Below are 22,498 nucleotides of genomic sequence, written 5' to 3' on the forward strand. Positions count from 1 at the left end.
GTCTGGTCCCAAGCATTTCAGATGAGAGATACTCAACCCGCACTCCTTAATCACAATGATTATAAACCAGGCGTGGTGGCGCACGCTTGTAATCCCCGCGCTTGGGAGGCTGAGACAGGAGGATCGTGCAGGTTCGAAGCCAGCCTCGGCTACTTAGTGAGGCTCTCAGCAAGTTAGTGAGACCCTGTTTCCAAATAAAGTACAAAATAGGTCTGGGAGTACAGCCTGGAGGTAGAAAGCCTCTGGGCTCCACCCCCCAGTACCACCAAAGGGGAAAAAAAAATGATTGTAGAACCCTTCCTCGTCGTCGTCGTTTGCTGTGCTGAGCATGGAGCCCTGGCCTTGCGCATGCCTAGGGAAGCCATGTCTCTAAGCCCTAACCCTTCTACTTTGTAGGAAAAGATAATTGTAGAAAATATGAGCCAGATCAGTAAGAAGTACACAAACATTGTACACGTGTGTGGGCAAAACCGAGACACCTCACTGGTGACACTCACGTGGCCAAGAGTGATCAGACTATCTGGGGTGTTTCAGTGAGAAGTGATAAAAAAAATTTCCAACTTCCCTTTCCCAGGGCCTCCTGGAGCCCATCTCACTGCGGCCCCTGCTGTGGCAAGTGCCCACTGGCTGGGCATCTCTGCTCATATTTCTACGTCTCCCTGCAGGAGCTAGCTGGGCTGTTCACATGAATGGATGTATCGCTGTGAGTATAACCGTATACATGCAAGTATTCCAAAACGAAGGACGTTTATATCAATAACTGTGTGTGTGTGTGTGTGTGTGTGTGTGTGTGTGTGTGTGTGTGATTATTGGTATATCTACACACATTTGCCCACGTGCAGGTGTCCATCTGTGAGAGTGTGTAAGTAGGTGATTTTTAATCTGTGTGTGTGGGGTGGGGGTTGGGGAGTAAACCCAGGGACATTTCACCTCTATGGTACACCCACAGCCCGTTTTAATTTTTTTTTAAACAGGATCTTGTTAAGTTGCTGAGGCTAGCTTCGAACTTGCAATCCTCCTGTCTCAGTCTCCCAAGTACTGGGATGACAAGCCCAGAGAGAGAGATAGAGAGACAGAGACAGAGAAAGAGGGAGAGAAAGAGGGAGAGAGACAGAGAGAGAGAAAGAGAAAGAGAAAGTGTGTGTGTGTGTGTGTGTGTGTGTGTGTGTGTGTGTGTTAGGGAGGTTGGTTATTATTCTTTCACTCAGTTTTCACATCCCTCTGACCAAAATATCAGACAAGAACATTTTAGAGGAGGCGAGCTGGCCAGACCTGGTGGAGCACTCCTGTAATCCCAGTATTTGGGAGGCTGAGACAGGAGGATCACAGGTTCAAAGTCAGCCTTAGCAACTTAGTGAGACCCTATTTCAAAATTTAAGAGGGCTGGAAGTGAAGCTTAGAAGTAGAATGCCCTTGGGTATAATCCCTAGTACCACGTGCGCGCGCACACACACACACACACACACACACACACACACACACACAGATTTCTTGTGACTCATAGTTTTAGAGGTTTCCATCCATAGGGACAGCTCCCAAGCATAAAGGGTCGCCATAGCCATCACCAGCAGGTCACATGGCAGCCAAAACCAGCGAGAAAGGAGGGGCACATGGACATACATAGTCCCCCAGGCCACACCCCAATGACCTGCCTCCTCTAGTCATGCCCCACCTCTAAATGAACCCTGCCCCACTGGGGACATGCTTTCCACACATAATCTTTGGGGGGTCATTTTGGTCTTTTGTGATGCTGGGGATTGGACCCAGAGGTGTGCTACCTCCAAGCTACACCTCCAGCCCTATTTTACTTTTTACTTTGTTTTTTGTTTGTTTGTTTTTGTTTTTGCAAATCTGAGGGTAGAACCCAGGGGAGTTCAACCTCCGAGATACACCCCCTGCCCTATTTTTTATTCTTTATTTTGAAAGAGGGTCTCACTGAGCTGCAGAGGGCCTCACTAAGTAGCTGAGGCTGTCCGCGAACCGCGATCCTCCTGTCTCAGCCTCCCGAATGCTGGGATTACAAGTGTGCGCCACCATGCCCGGCTACTTTTTACTTTGAAACAAGGTCTTGCTAAGTTGCTCAGGTCCTCACTAAATTGCCGAGGCTGGCTTGGAACCTGAGATCCTCCTATCTCAGAATCCCAAGTACTGGGATTAAAGGTGTGAGTGACCATGCCCAGCTTTGGGGATCATTTTAATTCCAAACTGTAACACTCTTCCCTTGGCCCCCCAAAACTCGTGGCCATGTCACAATGCAAAATACATCCAGTCCATCTCCAAGACTCCTATAGTCTTAGCAGTCTGAGCATTGTTCAAAAGCCCAAGTCCAAGCCAGGCGTGGTGGCGCACGCTTGTAATCTCAGCGCTTGGGAGGCTGAGACAGGAGGATCGTGCAGGTTCGAAGCCAACCTCAGCTACTTAGTGAGGCTCTCGGCAACTTAGTGAGACCCTGTTTCCAAAGAAAATAGAAAATAGGTCTGGGAGGATAGCCCGGAGGTAGAAAGCCTCTGGGTTCCACCCCCAGTACCACACACACACAAAAAAATGTCCAAGTCCAAAGTCCTCTCTGAGACTCAAGGCAAACTTTAAGCTTTGAGCCCCTAGAAAAGTACAAAATGAGTTACATGATTCCAACACACAGTGGCACAGAGTAAACCTTTGCATTCCATAAGGAAGGAATGGTAGCATAGAAGAGACAGGACCAAAGCAAGATCGGAACCCAGCAGGGCAAACCTTGAATCCTGTAGCTATACGTCCGGCATCAGGGCTCACAGTGATGAGACACAGCCTCCGAAGGGCCTCAGCAGCCTTGTGGTTGCAGCCAGTATAGCTGCTCTCTTTGCCTGGTTCCACTGGCCCGGCCTTCTTCTGCAGACGGTCCACACTGCAGGCATCACTTCCTGAGGTCTGCGCTGAACCTTTGGCCTCACTGTCACAGCTCCATGGAGGGCCCCTCAGGACCCGCCTGCCAGGAGGCCCACCCTGCCACGCATTGCACGGCCTCCCGGGATTGTTTGTGAAAACTGGGTGGAAGCTTGCGTGATCCCTGGAGCAGCAGTTGGGCCTCCTTGGACCTTGGCTGCAGGGACCTTTGAGTGTCTGGGGAGCTGAGCACCTTCAAAGGAGTCCTGGGGAAACAACTTCCTAGGTGGCTTCATGTAAGCAGGATCCCCTTAGGCCCTTTTTTTTTTTTTTTTTTACCTCTGAGCTACACCCCCAGCCCTCTTTATTCTTTATTTTGAAAGAATAACTCACTAAGTTGTGGAAGGCCTCACCAAGTAGCTGAGGCTGGCTGCAAACCTGTGATCCTCCCGTCTCAGCCTCCCCAGTACTGGGATTACAAGCGCGCGCCACCAAGCCAAGTCCTAGGGCCTCTCTTTTAATTGACCTCGTTCAAGCATGTTCCATGATGACACTATTGAGCCTGGGATAGATATGGTCCTGCTGATTGTTCAGATCCCCTCAAGACATCTTTCCTACGGTATCTGTGCAAAATATTTAACAACTCTTTAGCGGCCCTATTCTCTCCAACCACTGTACCTTCCTTGGCCCCAATTTTACATGGGCTTTTCTGGCCAAACCGCAAGTTTCCAAAATCTCTTTCTGTCCTATCTCAGCCTCCCAAATCCTGGGATTACAGGCATGTGCTACCATGTCCTGCTTTACTGAATTATAAATTCAAAGACCTAGAGAAAGCCAGGCACTGTGGTGTATACCTCTAATTCTAGGAATCAAGAGGCTGAGACAGGAGGATCACAGGTTCGAGCCCAGCATGTGTGAACTTAGCAAGACGCGATCTCAAAATTTAAAAAAATTAATCAAAAGGGCTGAGGAGTGTAGCTCAGTGGTGGAATGCCCCTGGGTCCAACCCCCATTACCAAAAATAAAATGATAAATAAAATAAAATAAAAATAAAATATTCAAAAGGCTAGGGAGCAGGGCATGGTGGCGCACGCTTGTAATCCCTGCCCTTGGGAGGCTGAGACAGGTGTATCGCACAGGTTCGAAGCCAGCCTCAGCTATTGAGTGAGGGTCTCAGCAACTTAGTGAGACCCTGTTTCCAAATAAAGTATAAAATAGGGCTGGGGGTGTAGCCCAAAGGTAGAAAAGCTCCTGGGTTCCATCCCTAGTACCATAAAAAAAAGGCTTGGGAATGTAGCTCAGTGTTAGAGTGCTCCTGGGTTCAACCTGGAGTGTCATAAAAATAAAATAAAATAGATAAATGTAACTTAGAGGTAGAACACCCTTTTATTCAATCCTCAGTACTACACACACACACACACACACACACACACACACACAGACCTAGATGATGTGGGACATATACTGGTGATGTGGGACTGCCCGGCATATCATTGGATTGCTGGCATCCTTGTCTAGACCCCTAAATGTTATGACATCCTACATGCCAGTATTGTGACCAAAAAATGTTCCTGCAAGTTTCCCAACTGTCCGCTAGGGGGCAGTGGTGCTTTTGATGAGGACAAAGCGCAGGGGCTTGGGGTATATGTATCCCTGTATGAAAAGGCGGAGTGTGAGATTTATCTCCATCTCTGTTGGTACGTGTGTGTTCACATGCATGTGTGCGTGTGCACGTGCTTCCCCGTGTGCAAACTGGTTTCTGTTCTCGGGTCTCTATAACAATAGGCTGTGTTTGTGGGAGTCCGCGAGTGTGTAGGTCGGTGCCCAGGGTGTCTGGGCAACGGCAGGTGTGTCGTGTGTGCACACACATCTGTAGCCTCAGGCGAGCCCTGGCTACAGCCGCCATTCTATGCTGGGCACACTTCCTCCTCATCACCCCATCCCCCGGCTTTCCCAGCAACACCAAGGCTTTCTTTGCTTCTATTGTTTTGTGGGGGTTCGTTTGTTTTTGGTTTCTTTTGGTTTTCACTGGGGTTCTGGGCTAAGAATGATTCCCCTTCTCGGTCTTAGGGTGTCTGTATTTCCTTGTCTATGTCCGTATTCCTTTCCTTTCCTATTTTTTCTTCCAGTAGTGGGGATGGATGGAACCCAGGGCATTCTACTTCCATGCTACTCCCCCCAGCCCTATTTTTTATACTTTAATTTGAAACAGGGTCTCACTAAGTTGTAGAGACCTCACTAAGTAACTGAGGCTGGCCACGAACCTGCGATCCTCCGGTCTCTGCCTCCCAAGTACTGGAATTACAAGTGTGCGCCACCACGCCCAGCCTCCATCTTTACTTCTTTCTCTATCTCTGCCTGTCTCTTTCCCACCCTCACCCTCATTTCTCCCTAGAATTCTAGATTTTTCCTTCCTTCTCTCTCTGTCTCTCCACATGCTCACCCTTATCTCAGCCTTCTAGATCTTTCTCTCTTTCCTGGTGTTATCTCTCTTCCTCTCCACCTCTGTTTTTTTTTTTTTTCCCCATTTTTAGTACTTGAAATTGAACCGAGGAGCATTCTCCCTCTAAGCTCCATCTCCAGCCCCTTTTATCTTTATATTTTGAAGCAGGGTCTCACTGAGTTGCTGAGGCTGGCCTCGAAGCTGCCCTCCTCCTGTGTCAGCCTCCCAGATACTGGGTTTACCACCGTGCCTAGCTTTTCTTCCTTCTTTCTGATTCGATTCTCTCTCTTCCTTTCTCTATCTGCCTCTTTCCCCCTATGCCTCTGACTCTCTTACATTCAGTCTTTCTGTCTCTGTCCCCTTGTTCTTTGCCTCCTCTCAAAGCCAAGGTGTGTGTGTGTGTGTGTGTGTGTGTGTGTGTGAAGGACTGAGTGTACACACACTTACACACATCCAGCCGACGGTTGCTCCACAGTTCTGAGAAGGCCATCAGACCTTGAGAGGCTGAAGGAGTGCCCGCCAGCCTCACTTCGGAGTCTGTGCCCAAGCACCCTCCTGTACCAGCGGGCCACTGCCTCTGACACTTCACAGTACCATCCCCAAAGCCTGGCACTCCTGTAAACCTAGTCCTCCAGAGGCTGAAACAGGAGGATCGCAGTTTTGAGGCCAGCCTCAGCAACTTAGCAAGACCTTGTTTCAAAGTAAAAAAAAAAAAAAAAAGCGCTGGGGAGTAGCTCTCAGAGGTGGGATACCTCTGGGTTTAACCAAATAAGGCTGGGGGTGTGGCTCAGAGGTAGAACACTCCTGGGTTTAATCCCCAGTAACAAACTTGCACACACCCGTGCACTCTGGCTCCAGGCAGCTGTGGCTAGGAAGCGATGCAGAGGGGACACTTTTGGAGGGATGGGGTAGGAAGATATTCACTCGAGCCCCACCACCCCGTCAGGTGGCCCCACCCCATCCCAGAGCCGACAGAATCCTGAAATTCTTTCTTCTGCCCAAGTAGCCAGGACACCTATCAAACACATCCCCTGTTCCTCTTTGCCCCAAGCTTCGGTGTTCAGCTCTCCCTGCCGGGCATGCTTCCCAGACAGTGCTATGCTCAGCAAATCCTACCAGGACTTGTCCCCATCCACCTGCTCCTTTAGCCCTCCATATACATACATATATATATATATATATATATATATATATATATATATAATTACTGGGGATGGAACCTAGGGGCATTCTACCTCCGAGCTACACCCCCATCCCTATTTTTTATTCTTTATTTTGAAACAAGGTCTCACTGAGTTTCAGAGGGCCTCACTAAGTAGCTGAGGCTGTCCGCGAACCGCGATCCTCGGGTCTCAGCCTCCCGAATGCTGGGATTCCAAGCGTGCGCCACCACGCCTGGCTGTTACTTATTATTTTTGAAACAGGATTTGGCTAAGTCACTGAGTCTGGCTACACTGCTGCGGCTGGCCCTGACCCTGCAATCCTCCTGCCTCAGTCTCCCAAGTACTGGGATTAAAGGCCTATGGCATCATGCCTGGCAATAAGAGAAAAATTTAAAGTAAATTTTAAATGTTGAAAGAGAGAAGTTCTAGGAAACATATAAAAAGGAGAAAGGAGGACGGGAGTGCCCTGCCCCATTGCCCGGCTGAGCGCGGGATGCTTGTGCGTAATCTCCGCTTCCACGCGCCGTTCTCCCTGCAGTGAGTGGGACCCTGTTCAGTCCTAAATTGCGCCCTGTCCTGCCTCTGCTCCAAGCTCTCCCACGGCTCCCTTCTCCTTCCCAGTGAACTGCAAAGTGCTCGCCATTGATACGGGGTGTCTCTTCTGGGACTCTTGGCCAGTGGATTTTGACAAGTTAAGTCCAAGGACTTATGAAGGCTGTATGAACATGAAAGCGAATTGGTAAGCCGAGGAAAGGTGGAAAATAGAAAGGCAGCGCCGCGCAGGGGAGGTTCTCGGAAGGGAGTTGCGCTAAAGCCCTTGGGAGAGCGCTTTTATCCCTTCCTGTGATTCTCTATCTGCTCTTTTGTTACTGGCCAGAACTGGGTCTTGGGGGCCCCATGTCTTTTGCCCGGTTACGATCTTTAATTTGAATCATTGTGTTGGGGAGCTGGGGCTCTCGTTTCCTGGTGTCACTTGTCTGCCCCCGTCCTTTCCCCTTTGATCACGCCTGGGATTCGTTTACACTGGTCGTCCTCAGAATGGGGCCCGCGGAAGGGGCTCAAGTTTTGTTTTGATTTTCATAGTCCTTGCCTGGCCATTGTTCCCCTTGTATCTTATTAACCTTTCCTGTTTTTGTTCCTTATATAGATGGTTTCTTTTGATCCTTCCTGTCCTAGGTCCTCTGCCCTGCCTCGCCACGGCCCTTACGATCTGTCCTGGCCACCTCTCTGACCTCATCGCTCAGCACGTGGCCCTTGCCCGCCCTGTCCCACGCACTGCGCCCTTGTTGCTCTTCCTCAAATGTGCCATATGGAATCCTACCTCAGGGCCTTTGCTCTGACCATTCTTGTGCTGGGTCCTCTCTTCCCTCAAATAACTACATGACTGTCTCGCTCGCTTTCTTCAGGTGCTTGAAACCTTCCCTTCCCATCTCATCAAAAACTGCAAAACCTTCCCCTCCGTAGCCCTCCCTAGCCCTCTTCCCTCCTTTATGTCTATCCTTAAGAACTCGTCAACATCTGATATATTAACTTCACTTATGTCTCTTATTATCTATAAATGTCAGCCACATGAGGGCAGGGAACTTTGAATCATAGCTGTATCACAGCTGTTTTAGTACCTAGAGCAGGACCTGTCATCACAGCACTTGGGAGGCTGAGAAAGGAGGATTGTAGTTTTGAGGCCAGCCTCAGCAAGTTAGTGAGACTCTTAGCAACTTAGCAAGATTCTGTTTCAAAATAAAGCTAAGTAAAAGAGCTGGAGATGTAGCTCAGAGGTAGAGTATCCCTAGGTTCACTCTCTACTACCAAAAAAGGGGCGAGGGTAAAGCTCAATGCCCACTACTCCCCCCAAAAAAGAATAGAATGAACTAGGTGTGGTGGCACACACCTGTAATCCTAGTACTTGGGAGACTGAGACAGGAGGATTGCAGATTTGAGGCCAGCCTCAGCGATTTATTTTATTTTAGTGGGTCTGGGGATGGAACCCAGGGCCATTCGACCACCGAGCTACACCCCCTGCCCTATTTTGTATTTTTTATTTTGAAACAGGCTCTCACTGAGTCGCAGAGGGCCTCACTAAGTAGCTGAGGCTGTCCGCGAACCGCGATCCTCCAGTCTCAGCCTCCCGAATGCTGGGATTACAAGCGTGCACCACCACGCCTGGCCTAGCCTCAGCAATTTAGCAAGACTCTCCACAACGTAGCGAAGCCCTGCTTCAAAATAAAAAATAAAATAGGCAGGGCTGAAGGTGTAGCTCAGAAAGAATGCCCCTGGATTCAATCCCCTGTACCACACACACACACACACACACACACACACACACACACGCATGCACGTACACATGCACACATGCGCACGCATACGCACACATATCAGAAGCGAATAGGGCCTTTTACACACTTGATTGTTTTCTGCTTTGTGTAACTTTTGATGGAGCTGTGTGTGTGCCTGTGCATATGTGTACTGAGTTGGGATGTGAAATGTCCTTTTTACTGTGAGTGCTGGTCAAAAGAGTTTGAACACAACCTCAGGGCTCTGCTAAGGAGGTGAAGAGCCTCACGAACACCCCCAGCCCCAGAGCCATCAGTAGAGGAAATGCAACCCAGGGCATCCAGACAGATGACAGCCCTGCACCCAGCAAGGAGGGGGCAGCAGCAGGAGGGGCCCGATGCAGGCCTGTCCCCAGCTCAGGACCCGGTGGGACGGGCTCAGAGACACGCTAACCCCCTCTTTGTTAACCCCCTCTTTGTCTTCCTCGACTCTCCTTTCCGACCGTCTTTCACGGGCCCCCATCCTCTCCACTTGTGTCATTCGATATCCCTTTCTGTGGCTGTCACCCGCTCTGTTTCCTCTCTCCCACTCTCCCCTGCCTTCATTTCTCTGTCTCCCCCACTGTCCCTATTCGCAGGTGCGGCCCAGCAGGACGCCTGATGGAGGCCCCCGGGGCCCATCGAGTACCAGATCGGGTGACCCCATAGGGTTGGGCGCAGCCCCTCAGCATGGCCAACACCACCGGGGAGCCAGAGGAGGTGAGCGGCGCTCTGTCTCCGCCCTCGGCGTCGGCTTACGTGAAGCTGGTGCTGCTGGGACTGATCATGTGCGTGAGCCTGGCGGGCAACGCCATCTTGTCCTTGCTGGTGCTCAAGGAGCGTGCCCTGCACAAGGCTCCTTACTACTTCCTGCTAGACCTGTGCCTGGCCGATGGCATCCGCTCTGCCGTCTGCTTCCCCTTCGTGCTGGCTTCCGTGCGCCACGGCTCCTCCTGGACCTTCAGCGCGCTCAGCTGTAAGATCGTGGCCTTCATGGCCGTGCTGTTTTGCTTCCACGCGGCCTTCATGCTGTTCTGCATCAGCGTCACCCGCTACATGGCCATCGCCCACCACCGCTTCTACGCCAAGCGCATGACGCTCTGGACATGCGCGGCTGTCATCTGCATGGCCTGGACCCTGTCCGTGGCCATGGCCTTCCCACCCGTCTTCGATGTGGGCACCTACAAGTTTATCCGGGAGGAGGACCAGTGCATCTTTGAGCATCGCTACTTCAAGGCCAATGACACACTGGGCTTCATGCTGATGTTGGCCGTGCTCATGGCAGCCACGCACGCCGTCTACGGCAAGCTGCTCCTCTTCGAGTACCGTCACCGCAAGATGAAGCCGGTGCAGATGGTGCCCGCCATCAGCCAGAACTGGACATTCCATGGCCCCGGGGCCACCGGCCAGGCTGCCGCCAACTGGATCGCCGGCTTTGGCCGCGGGCCCATGCCACCCACCCTGCTGGGGATCCGGCAGAATGGGCACGCGGCCAGCCGGCGACTGCTGGGCATGGACGAGGTGAAGGGTGAGAAGCAGCTGGGTCGCATGTTCTACGCGATCACACTGCTCTTTCTGCTCCTCTGGTCACCCTACATTGTGGCCTGCTACTGGCGAGTGTTCGTGAAAGCCTGTGCTGTGCCCCACCGCTACCTGGCCACCGCCGTTTGGATGAGCTTTGCCCAGGCTGCCGTCAACCCGATCGTCTGCTTCCTGCTCAACAAGGACCTCAAGAAGTGCCTGAGGACTCACGCCCCCTGCTGGGGCACAGGAGGTGCCCCAGCTCCCAGAGAACCCTACTGTGTCATGTAAAGCAGGCCGGTGGGCAGACAGGCAGGGAAAAGGTCACAGGCACCCGTGCCGGGGCCGATGGTGAGGTAGGGATGAGGCCCCACTTGAGAGCCTTCTTTTCTGAGCTCCGGCCCCAGCCCCTCGAACCACCCATAATCTAGGCACCTTTGCCAACACCTCCCCAGGGTGGGGGACTGGGTGGGGAACTGGGAAAGAGGCATTTCTGATTTTGTGGGGCCTGTCTCCACAGCCTCCTTCTCCACTTCTACGATCTCATGCTTTCTCTCTCTCTCTCTTTCTCTCTCTCCCTCTCTCTCTCTCCCTCTTCCTCTCCCCCCCCCTCTCTCGACAATTCAGAAAAAGAAAACAAAACCGAAGATGCAGGTTTTTCTACTAACAGCTAAGGAGACAGGCTTTCTTGCTTTAATGTCTCTCCTTCTGACATTGTCCAGAAGGGGGGAATTTGTCCTGTAAAATAGATTTCCAGAGCTCTTATGGCCCCTTCTGCTCCCACGCACCCTCCCCTTCCAAGTCCTTTTAGCAAGGCCTGGATGTTTAGGGGGAAATTGATCCAAGGCTGCTAACAAGAGGGACCGAAGGGGGTGCTGGGTCCCCGGGGAGCAGAGATGTTTAATTGCTATGTCGTGTGCACTGTTGTTTTCGGCTAACCCTGGTCCCGAGCCCAATCTCCTCTCCCTCTCCACCGAGTCCTGACCTCCCGAGTGTTTCTTGAGGATCTGTTTGAGAAGCTGAGAGGAGGAAGGGCCCCCAGGCTTGGGCGAAGAGCGGGGTGCAAGGTGAATGCCTCCGCCCTGCTTCCTGGATCCCTAGCCCCGGAACTCTTCTTCCCGAGGATGGAAATCCACTCCTGCCCCTTCTAGGGCTGATGCAGCTGCCGCGCAGCCAGGAGCAGCCTCCCCGCACACACACACACACACCCCTGCGAGTATCGGGAGGAAGCTGAACTACCCAGAGTAGCTTGGACCCCAGAACCTGAGGTCAGAGCTGAAACCGACCCCAGAATTGTCGCCCAGGTTCACACTACTCTTCTGAAGGTGAAAATTCTTTTGGGGCCTTGGTGACTGATAGTGGTCCAAACGTCAAGGCGCCGTGAACTTGAGTCCATTCCTCTCTGACCTCTTTTTGTCCCCCTTAAGCCTCAGGGGCCTCAAGCCCCTCCTCGGTAGCCCTTGGCCACCAGAGCCCTTAGCCCCAAATAGCCTTCCTTCTGATGATCCTTCTTCCCATTCCTCCCTCCACCCTCAAAGTGAACCAGATTCCCCGGGCGGGAGGCCTCCAGCCTGTCTCCCAGGGTCCACTCTGGGCTTACTTTAAGGCCAGTTCTGTGGACTGGCGAGTCAAGGTGGCACCCCTCTGTCCCCTTCTCTCTATGCCCCGCTTATTTCCTGCAGGGGCAGGGATATGTCTGTATTTATCCACCCCTCCCCCTTCCTTCTAGAAACTGCTATCCTAACCTCCCTCCCTCCCCCAATAGAGCCCCTGAACTGACCCAAAAGGAACGAGGAGGGCACTCTAGGCAGGAGAGACATTAATGAGCTGTGGAGTGGCCCTGGAAAGGCAGGCCAGAGTGGCTGGGAGGCTGGGAGTGTGTGTGTGGGGGGGGTACTTGTTCTCTCAGTGATAGTGATGGGGGTGCCTTTCCGAGGGGGTGGGGTGGGAAGAGCAAGGGGTGGGGGGTACATAGGGGACACTCCGGAGGGTTTTCCTCCGTTTCTTTTTTCTAACTGCCTGGATTCACCATTGGATTTTGTAAATGGAAAAACTGAAATGAACAATGCTATATTGGATGTTTTCTCTTTCTGACCGTGTGTGTGCGCGTGTATGTGTGTGTGTGTGTGTGTGTGTGTCTCCTGTCTGTATGACCACACGTGATAAAGTATGATTGAGACAGCGTGTTATCTGTGTGCCTTTGTGTCAGGAGGTACCCCTGAGCAAAACCTGCTGGGTGCACACGTATGAACAAATGCCTGCTTGTGGAGACGTACACAGCATGCATATGCATGCACGTGCGTGAACACACACACACACACACACACAAGATAAACTAGAGTACAGGTCTGCCGCAGGAAGTAGAGTACTTGGGAGATGGAACCTGGCAATTGTACGTATGTATGTCGGAGTTGGGTTGATGCCCATCTCTCTGGGGCCAAGACCTAAGCCCCAATGAAGAGGGCGGGGTACTTTAGAAACCCCATCTCCTCCCAAATCCTTTCCCCAAACGCAAACAAGATGTTCTTGGAATTGGACCACCAGGGAAAATGGGGGATCAAAACTGGGGGGAAGCAAGAGGATTAAGAAACACCCCTCAGAAAGTAAGAACTCTGGAGGGATTGCTCCATCTGGGTGTGGGACCCTCTCCCAAGGGTATAACAGCTGGGACTAAACTCAGAGGGAGGGATGTCACAGGGGGTAAAAAAAAACCAAGTCTGGGGAGTCTAGCCAGCTGACCTGCTCCCTGGGCACTCGATTTACTATTTATCTCCTTATTTTCTCAGGTGCACAGAATTGAGTGGACCATACTCCTCAGTTCTTGGCACGCTATATCATCATTGGTCCACGCACATTCCTTTGATTCTTTCTTTTGTTTTGTTTCGTCCCAGTCATCACCCATCCCTGATACCATCCGCCCCCACCGCACACAGGCACCCACTCTCCCACTCTCGTGTATTTAACGTGTGTCCTTCCAGTCCACCGTTCATGTTTATTTACATATGTGTATCTGTGAAAAATATATGGTATTGTCGTGTGTCTTAATTTACATAAACAGTATTGTACTATAAATCTTGTTCTGTTTTTTTTTCCCACTCAACATTCTGTTTTTGAGATCCAGCCATATTGCCGTACATAGATCTAATTCATTCTAGTGGTCCATCTCGAACATGTATCACATCTTTCTTATCCATTGCCCTGGTGATGGATCCCTAGGTTCCTTTCAATTCTCTGCTACCGCAACAAGGCTGCAGTGCGCAGTTGCCTACACTTCTCTTGAGGGAAAGCAAATACAGAGGAAGCGAAACAAGCCCTGAGAGGTGCAGTGATTTGATGAGGGTCATACCGCGATGTGAATTCCAGAATTAAAGCCAGAACTAGGCCAACATGCCTCACCAAGGCCCAGCAATTTCTGGTCAAAATATATTTTAAAGCCGGGCGTGGTGGCGCACGCTTGTAATCCCTGCGCTTGGGAGGCTGAGACAGGAGGATCGCACAGGTTCGAAGCCAGCCTCAGCTACTTAGTGAGGCTCTCAGCAACTTAGTGAGACCCTGTTTCCAAATAAAATATAAATAGGTCTGGGTGTATAGCCTGGAGATAGAAAGCCTCTCTCTCGGTTCCACCCCCCTCCAGTACCACCAAAAAAAAATTATATATATATATAATTTTTTTTTTAAACTGAGAGTGGTGGCGCACGCTTGTAATCCTAGCATTCGGGAGGCTGAGACAGGAGGTCCGCGGTTCGCGGACAGCCTCAGCTACTTAGTGAGCGCCTCTGCAACTCAGTGAGACCCTGTTTCAAAATAAAGAATAAAAAATAAGGCTGGGGGTTTCACTCGGAGGTAGAATGCCCCTAGGTTCCATCCCCAGTACTATATATATATATATATATATATATATATATATATATATATATCTTAAGATAACGATTAAAAGCAGCATACACCGAAGAAAGGGTGGGAGGAAGGAGAGATAGCTAGTAGAACAAGGCATAGAATGTCCTAGAAAAATCGAGCAGATGAGCTGAATCACAATCATTTTTATGACGCAGAGGAAGTTACTTTTTTGTCTGATTATTATTCCTAGAGCCATCTTGCAGAGATTGAAAACGCCACGTCAAAACCTGCCCCTTAAACCAAAGACCCGGGGAGCCTAAGTCGCAGGCGCTCCCAGGGCAGCCCGCGCCCCGGGGGTACGGCGGAGCTCCCCCGCGAGCAGAAGCGGAGTGGGGGAAGGGGCCGATTTAAGAAGTGCGTAGTTGCTGAGAGGAGGGAGGCGGCGGCGGGGGGGAACGATAACGAGGCTCTCGCGTTTTATTTGAGCACATCCTGCTCGGTGCCTGCGTTTGTTTTTCGTCTTGTTTTTTGGTCTTCAGAACCACTGGTACTTTTCCCATTGGATAAAATGCTGCTAGAGAGAGGGAAAGGGGTTTCTTCCCCTCGCTCTCTTCACAGCCAATCACCCCGCCGGCCTCTTCCCTCCGCGGGGGGTTAGGCCGGACCTATGATCGGCGGGCCCGAGGGGAGCCAATCACAAAGTGATGACGTGTGGTGTTGGCAAGCAGATTGCGTGAGAGCGGGCAGGGGTCGAGGGAGCGCGACCTCCTCCGCGGCTCCCGGCAGCCAATGGCGAGGCAGATGCGGCCGCTTGCGTCGGCAGTGGGCGGGGCCTCTGCGATTGGCGCGGAGGGAGTAGGGCAGACGCTGTGGGAGGGAACGCCAGAACGAGGCGGTCCGCGGAGCTGGTCGCGTGAGGCGCGGCGGCTCCGCTTCAGGTGTAGCGGCGGCCCGGCTGAGGATCGAGCAGCGGGCGCTAGCCGCTGAGCTTTGTGAGAGCGGTCGCCATGGACCGCTCGGATGAGGGGCCTCCGGCCAAGACCCGCCGCCTAAGCAGCTCGGAGCCCCCTCAGCTCAACCCGCCGCCGCCCCCGCCGCCGCCGCCGCTCCTGCGACTCCCCCTTCCTCCGCCTCAGCAGCGCCCGAGGCTCCGGGAGGAAACCGAGGCTGCACAGGTGCTGGCCGACATGAGAGGGGTGGGTCTGGGCCCCGCGCTGCCCCCACCGCCTCCCTATGTCATTCTCGAGGAGGGGGGGATCCGCGCGTACTTCACCCTGGGGGCTGGTGGTCCCGGCTGGGATCCAGCGACCGATTCGGGGTACGGAGAGGTGCCCCCTCCCCCAGGCAGCCTGGGAACACTGCCCCCTTCCGAAGCCGCAGGGGGAAGCCTGGAAATTGACTTTCAGGTTGCAGAGCCCAGCAGCTTTGTAGGAGAGAAGGCCCTAGAAACCTGTAGCTCGGGGGGGTGGGGGCCCCAGATGTTAATCGGTCCAAAGAGGAAGGAGGAGGCCATTATCATAGTGGAGGATGAGGATGAGGATGAAAAAGAGAGTGGCAGGAGGCGGCGGCGGAGGAGGAGGAGGAGGAAGCAGAGGAAGGTGAAGAAGGAAAGCAAAGAGAGAAATGCCGAGAGGATGGAGAGCATCCTGCAGGCGCTGGAGAGCATTCAAATGGACCTGGAGGCGGTGAACATCAAGGCGGGCAAGGCCTTCCTGCGTCTCAAGCGCAAGTTCATCCAGATGCGGAGACCCTTCCTGGAGCGCAGAGACCTCATCATCCAGCACATCCCAGGCTTCTGGGTCAAAGCAGTATCCTTCTCATCAATACTCATGGTCCACAAGCCCATGACAGAAAGGGGGAGGGGGGAGAGGGGCAGGAAGGATGTAGGGATGTGGGGGAGGGCCAGAGTTGGGGGTGAGCCCCCAATCAGAAGACTGACCGGTTTGGGTGGAAGAAGGGTGGAAGGAGGGGGGAAGAACAGCGGAGATGCTGGACTGGAGATTATGGGGGGGGGGTGTTACATATCTTAAAAACCAGACCACAGATGGGAAAGGGGGAGAGGGCCATAACACCAAAAAAATAATGGATCACAGACAGTGAAATGGGGGGAGGGGGGCTACAGAGGGGCACACAGCAGAAAAATTGGACCAGAGATGGTGAAAGGAGGAGGGGAGGGGCATACAGAAGATTAGCTGACTGAGAGACAGTGGAGAGGGTAAGTACACACAGCAGAGAAACTGCACAGAAAGGGCTTAAACCAGACTAGGTCTGCAAGTCTAGGTCTTTGCTTAGCCACTATGAGACCCCAATCCTGGATGGAGTGCCCTGTATTAGAGAGGAGGGGCTGGGTCCTCTGAGGAGGTCAGGAGAGAGAATACCTGGGCACAATAATCAAGGGGTTAAATGAAGGAAAAGGGAGAATAGGAAGAACATTCACTATTTATGATTGTTAATCTCATCCCTGGGAGCACACAAATACATCTAACATGTTAGGAACACTTGGGTTTAACACTGTAGTAGCATGAACTGGATACAGACCCTTGGCACCTTGATAGAAAATGTCACATGAGCACAGGTTTTCATCACACATACATGTAGTCACAAGACTTTAGTACCCAGATAGTGTTACGTTACCACAGGTTCTCAGCACACAGTTACACAGAGTCACTTGAACAGACTTTCAGAGCCATTTACCATCATGTGGACATAGACCTTCAACGCCCACACAATGTTTATAGGTCCTCAGCAACCAGGTAGAGCACCACTTGGACACAGGCCTTCAGCCTCTAGGTGCATAATATTTTATGAACAAAAGCTATCTGCACCCAGACACAGAAAATGTGAACTATGGCAAGCCCACCTAATATAGAGGTTTAACGTTTCACAAGCATGGCACTCACCACATAGTATCATGGGAATAAAAGTATGGATCATATCTCATGATCCACCTGTTCAGCGCACATTTCATGAATGTAAAATCCTCCTGCTCCAGTCTGTCTTTTGTTCTGTCCTGCCGGGACTTCCATCCCTCCTCCTCATTGAATAGATATTTTTTGTTGTTGTTGTTGTTTGTTTGGTTTGGTTTTTTTTGTTTTTTTGCGGGTCTGGGGGTAGAACCCAGGGGCAGTCAACCTCCGAGCTACACCCCTGCCCCAATTTTTTATTCTTTATTTTGAAACCGGGTCTGAGTTGCGGAGGGCCTCGCTAAGTAGCTGAGGCTGTCTGTGAACCGCGATCCTCGCGTCTCAGCCTCCTCAATGCTGGGATTACAAGGGTGCGCCACCATGCCCGGCTTTCTCATTGAATAGTTTAATCCTTGACCTAAACTGCTCCACTCATCAGTTCCTCAACCACCCCAGAATTTCAATCTTGATCAACCAACGTGATGAAGACATTTTCCGCTACTTGACCAATCTTCAGGTCAGGACAGAGAAGAAGACCAAGGAATCTGGTTCTGAGAGGTGAGGGGGGTGGGAGGGGCTACCGGGAGGGGGCAGATTCCACCATTACCACCACCCTGAGCAGGTACAGGATCTCAGACATATCTCCATGGGCTACAAAATGAAGCTGTACTTCCAGACAAACCCCTACTTTACAAACATGGTGATTGTGAAGGAGTTCCAACGCAACCGCTCTGGTAAGTGGCAATCCCAGGATAAATCCATGCCTTCCCATCTGTCCATATCCAGTCCCCTCTCCCAATTCCTCCTCTCCCTCTAGGCCGGTTAGTGTCTCACTCCACCCCAATCCGTTGGCACCGGGGCCAGGAACCCCAGGCCCACAATCGCAGGAACCAGGATAGCAGCCACAGTTTCTTCAGCTGGTTCTCAAACCATAGCCTTCCAGAGGCTGACAGGATTGCTGAGGTGAGGCTCTTCTTGGCATTGCCAGATAAGGGCTTGCTGGATTTGCTCCTGAGTGCCCAAGGAATTTGGCGTAAGTCTTGGGAATTGTACTGATAACTCTGTTCTCCCTTCTCTCTCAACAGATCATCAAGAATGACCTGTGGGTTAATCCTGTACGCTACTACATGAGAGAAAGTGGTTACAGGACAAACAGAAAGAAGCATGAAGAGAAGGAAAGGTGATGGGAGAATTGGTGGCTAAGGGTGATTTGTTAGAGATTGGGCAAAGACTGGGCTGCCATATAGGATTTATAGAGCCCCAAGGAACTTGGAGATAATCCAGTGCAATGTTTCACAAGTGAAAAATGATTCCTAGAAATGGCCCAAGGTGACATAGTTAAGAGCAGAAAGGGGTAGGGGTCTCGCCCCACCCTTCAGTCATCCGTAGGAGCCCTGGTAGCCTCTGCCTCCCCCCAATTACCACCTTTCAGTGTCTGCCCTGGATATATCTCTCACTGACTCGATAATTTGGCCCCAACTTTCCCCACAGTAAAGCCAAGGAGGAATATGAGATGGTGATCATGGAAGATCCTCATGACTACTATGCCGTGGAAGACATTCTCAGCGAGATCTCAGATATTGATGAAACCACCGACAATGAGAATATTCATGACATCAAGATCTCTGACTTCATGGAGACCACCGACTACTTCGAAACCACCGACAACGAGATAACTGACATCAATGAGAACCTGTGTGACAGCGATATCCCTCAGCACCATGAGAGCCTCAACAAGGAGATCACTGACAACAGCGAGAGCGCCGATGACGAGACCGCTTACAACAACGACAGTGCCGACGACGTTGAGGGCCCTGGCTACAACAGCGAGGACCCCGAAGATAATTACAAGAATGCAGTTGACAGTGAGAATCCCAACAGTGTGAGTGTTGGTGGCCACAAGAACCTGGAAGGTAGCAGCCGAGGCAGCAACGGCAACAACCAAGACAGCAGTGATAGTGACAATGGAGACGAGATCAGTGATGATGAAGATAACGATGGCAATGAAGGTGACAACGAAGGCAGTGATGATGATGGCAATGAGGGCGACAATGAGGGAAGCGATGATGACGACAGAGACATTCATTATTACAAGCATAACATCGAAGTCTTTGACGAGAATAAGAATACCACCACCAGCCAGGAAGTCTATGAGGATGAGATCGCGATCATCTCGGATGAATCAGTGGAGGAAGAAGAGGAGGAGGGCAGTGAGGAAGGTGAGCTAGACCCCCCCCTTACTTTCTCTCTGTTCTTTTTTTCAGAGAAAGCCTGGTACAGGGCAGCCAGTCATGAACAATCTGTCCTTATGAAGAACATAGCATTCTGCAACTTTTTAGACAAGGGAAGGTCAGAGAACATTAAATTTACAAATAGAAGGAAACCAACAACAGAGTTCAGTTCTAGATGATGGGTAAGATATATTGTAACAGAGCCAAAAAGCAAATGAAGAGTAGATAAAGAGATAAGAGATAGTGGGTGGAAAACTAAAAAGGACAGGTTCAAACATACACAGAAAAATGTGGCAAACGCATTGCAGCTTAATACTCTGTACCTGTACCCACGGCCTCCTGAGAACCAGGCTTGTTGGGTAGCGGGAGGTAAAGTAAACAGTATCCTTTGTGAGCCCAGAGAATGGAACAGCTAATTTAACTCAAGAGTGGGGAAGGGGGTGGGAAAGCTAGAGAAAGGAGGCTACATTGACTTGAAGCTGCATTCCCACGGAGGAGCATTTTCGAGCATTTTCCATGGAACGGATAAGTGCATGGTTTGTTGGACAGGGGTTTCAGAATTTTCTCCAAGGAACCTTCACCAGTTCTGAAAGCTGCTGCTTATTGCAGGGTTTGGTGATCAAATGTGTACAGTAAGGAACACAGTATCTTAGAGAGTCATGTATACATTAGTACCTTAAAGGCTCTGAGAGGGCCTACCGTAAAAATCCCTATTTCACTTTACAGAACTCAACATGTCTTGACCACAGAAGGCATTGTTGACAGCTCACCAGAGAAAGCATTTTGGGGAGAGAGGAGGAGGGTTACACATGGGGGGTTGAGGCAGAAAGTATTTAAGGTAACTCCCAGGTTTGGTTCTGGCCCAGAAGACTGGTAAGGAGCTATTTGAGCCTAGCCATAGGCAGACTGGCAATGTGGGCCCCTGGGAGGTGAACGGGGTGGGAAGACCGAACACCCCTAGAGCTTTTGCCCATTGAGGTCACTGCCCGGCTTCCACTGAGGGTAGGGGCAGGGCCCCAAGGATTGAAAGCCTTGAATGCGTGAGTAGCCTCAGTCTAGGTGTGTTGTGCATGTAGGATAGGGAAACAGTCACCAGTCCTTTCCCCTCCCCACCTGATGGCATCTATTCTGTGTAAGAATGGGAGGCAAAGCCATGGGCTGGTCCAGCCCTTCGGTGGTAGTGGGGGTGGGGAATTGGGCTGAAAAAGACAAACTGGGGCCTGTTTGGATCAGACTGGGAGGAAGAAGTGAGGGAGCTGCCTGGGGATGAATAGGTTTATTCAGCTGGAGTCTCAGCTCAGGATGAGACACATTGGGGAATACAGCAGGGAGAAAAGGCTACTTTCAGAGACAGATCAGTTTTGACAGGACAGAAGCAGGGATCCTACCCTGCCTTCCTGCCTCCTTCCCATTCCCCCACCCTGTACAGAACACACGCACACGCACACGCACGCACACACACACTCTGCTGCTTATTCCAAGCAGGCACTTGGCAAGTAGTCCCAGGTTCTCAAAAGCCATGCCTGCGTGTTCTCTTCCCCATTGAGCTTAACGTTGCCAGCCCATCTAATCTCCGTCTTCCATTTCCCCTCCCCTACCTCTTCCCTATGCAGGCAGTGACCAAGGTGAGAACATCTACGGGGATGTCTATGAGGAACAAAACTATGAAGAACCAAATTATGAAGAGGAAGGAAACGAAGTCGACTCTGAAGACTCCGACTTTGAGGAGTTGCTTCAGTTCCCAGATGGTTGGGGCGAGCATGGGAAGAGGGGGAAAACCGGATAAACATCTAACCCTCTCGGGGGTCTCTACTCTGTATCCCCGTCTCCTGCCCTCTTTGCCCTCCCCCTCAGCTAGGGCCACGCGGTCCCACATTGCACTTCTGGGGGGTGACCGACTTCGTACACGGGTTTAAAGTTTATTTTTATGGTTTAGTAATTGCAGAGTTCTTATTTTGGGAGGGGGGAAAAGGGGACTCCCCCTTTTTTTGGCCCTCCTCCCCTGCAGGCTTCTGTGTGCTGCTAAATGTATTTATTGTGATGCCTTGGTCAGGGCCCTTCTAGCCCCCTTCTCCTTGTTAGTGTTCGCCCCAGCCCCTCTCCTGTGCTGTATGGAGTGGACACCCTGATCCCCAAGTGGGGAGGGCCACTGTGGCCTTCTTCTCAGGCGCCCAGTGTCTTTTAAGGCTCTGGCGCCACCCTGTTTTCCCCCAATCTCTCTTTTTCTCCCTGTCCCTCTCCTTTCTCCCTGCTGTGCCCGCTAGCCCGCCTCGGTGTCTATGCAAGGCCGCTTTGCCATTGCGGTATTCCTGTCCCCCTCCCCCAGAAGTCCCTGCCTCTTTCCTTGTGAACCCTGATGATCCTAATAAAACTGAGCAAATTCAAAGTGCGTTTCGAGTCTTTTGTCCGCCATGGTGCGCCGTGCCTAGCGGCCAGTCTCCCCACCGGCCAGCATGAAGCTCGCCCGGCCTACGCAGTGGCCAGCAAGATGGTAGGGGCGGGGGAGGGGGCGGGGGGGGGGTGAGCTCCGCAGAGCCGCTGCGTCAGACCATTGCGGACCGTCCTGCCCAATGGCAGGGTGAGGTTGATGAGGCCCCGCCCACTCCCAGCAGCCGCAAAGGACCCGGCCAGGTAGCTGAGCTTCCCACGCCTTTCTCCCGGCGCAGGCGCACACAGAAGCCCAGCACCCCAGAACATCAATTTATTCGGTGATTCATCTTTTCATTTCTAGTGCGTCAAACCTTTCTTCGGGCCTAGTGTGAGCTGGGCGTGGGGGAGCGAGAAGAATCCATTTTTCTCATGCGTATGTAGTAGAAAACAATACAAAACCAAAAAGCAATGGCATGGGTCCGGGTATCTCAACCCAAACATGAAACAGGAGTTTCCTCTTGTCTTTGGGAGGGGATGCAGGATCCCTGGAGCTGAACCTGGAAGGGGAAGTCAGGAGAAATGATGGCTGAAGCTGAGGAGTTTGCATAGAAATAAAAGGCAAACAAAAGGAAATTGCTCTGTAGCTGTCAATGGGGTGGGGAGACGGTTGGGCATCTGAGAGGTGGGCTTTATCTGGGAAACGTTAGAAAGGCTGAGCTGTATTAAATTTTAGACAGAATAACTATTTCAACGGATACCAGAAATATATCCCAGATTGCTTCTGGACCAGAGTGACAATTTTCAGGCAGAAAATTTTCTGGATCGATTATTTACACCTCCCAAACTTTCCAACACCTTT

The 22,498-nt window shown here is 51.5% G+C and overlaps 2 protein-coding genes across 2 annotated transcripts; both read left to right on the forward strand.

The window, feature by feature from the left end:
• Window positions 1-9,467: 9,467 nt before the first annotated feature.
• On the forward strand, window positions 9,468-10,589 carry GPR173 (G protein-coupled receptor 173; the record flags this gene model as incomplete). Its single annotated transcript, XM_080719114.1, has 1 exon — window positions 9,468-10,589. The coding sequence occupies one exon, from the start codon at window positions 9,468-9,470 to the stop codon at window positions 10,587-10,589; it is 1,122 nt and encodes a 373-aa protein (XP_080575240.1).
• Window positions 10,590-15,142: 4,553 nt separating this feature from the next.
• TSPYL2 (TSPY like 2) lies at window positions 15,143-22,080 on the forward strand (the record flags this gene model as incomplete). The annotated part of the gene is made up of 12 exons (XM_080718875.1): window positions 15,143-15,943; window positions 17,478-17,555; window positions 17,661-17,772; window positions 17,856-18,001; window positions 18,124-18,218; window positions 18,530-19,257; window positions 20,883-21,017; window positions 21,124-21,179; window positions 21,534-21,572; window positions 21,722-21,760; window positions 21,847-21,900; window positions 22,027-22,080. The coding sequence occupies 12 exons, from the start codon at window positions 15,143-15,145 to the stop codon at window positions 22,078-22,080; spliced, it is 2,337 nt and encodes a 778-aa protein (XP_080575001.1).
• Window positions 22,081-22,498: the final 418 nt, after the last annotated feature.

Source organism: Muscardinus avellanarius, assembly GCF_963383645.1.
Source record: "Muscardinus avellanarius genome assembly, chromosome: X".
Classification (NCBI taxonomy): domain Eukaryota; kingdom Metazoa; phylum Chordata; class Mammalia; order Rodentia; family Gliridae; genus Muscardinus; species Muscardinus avellanarius.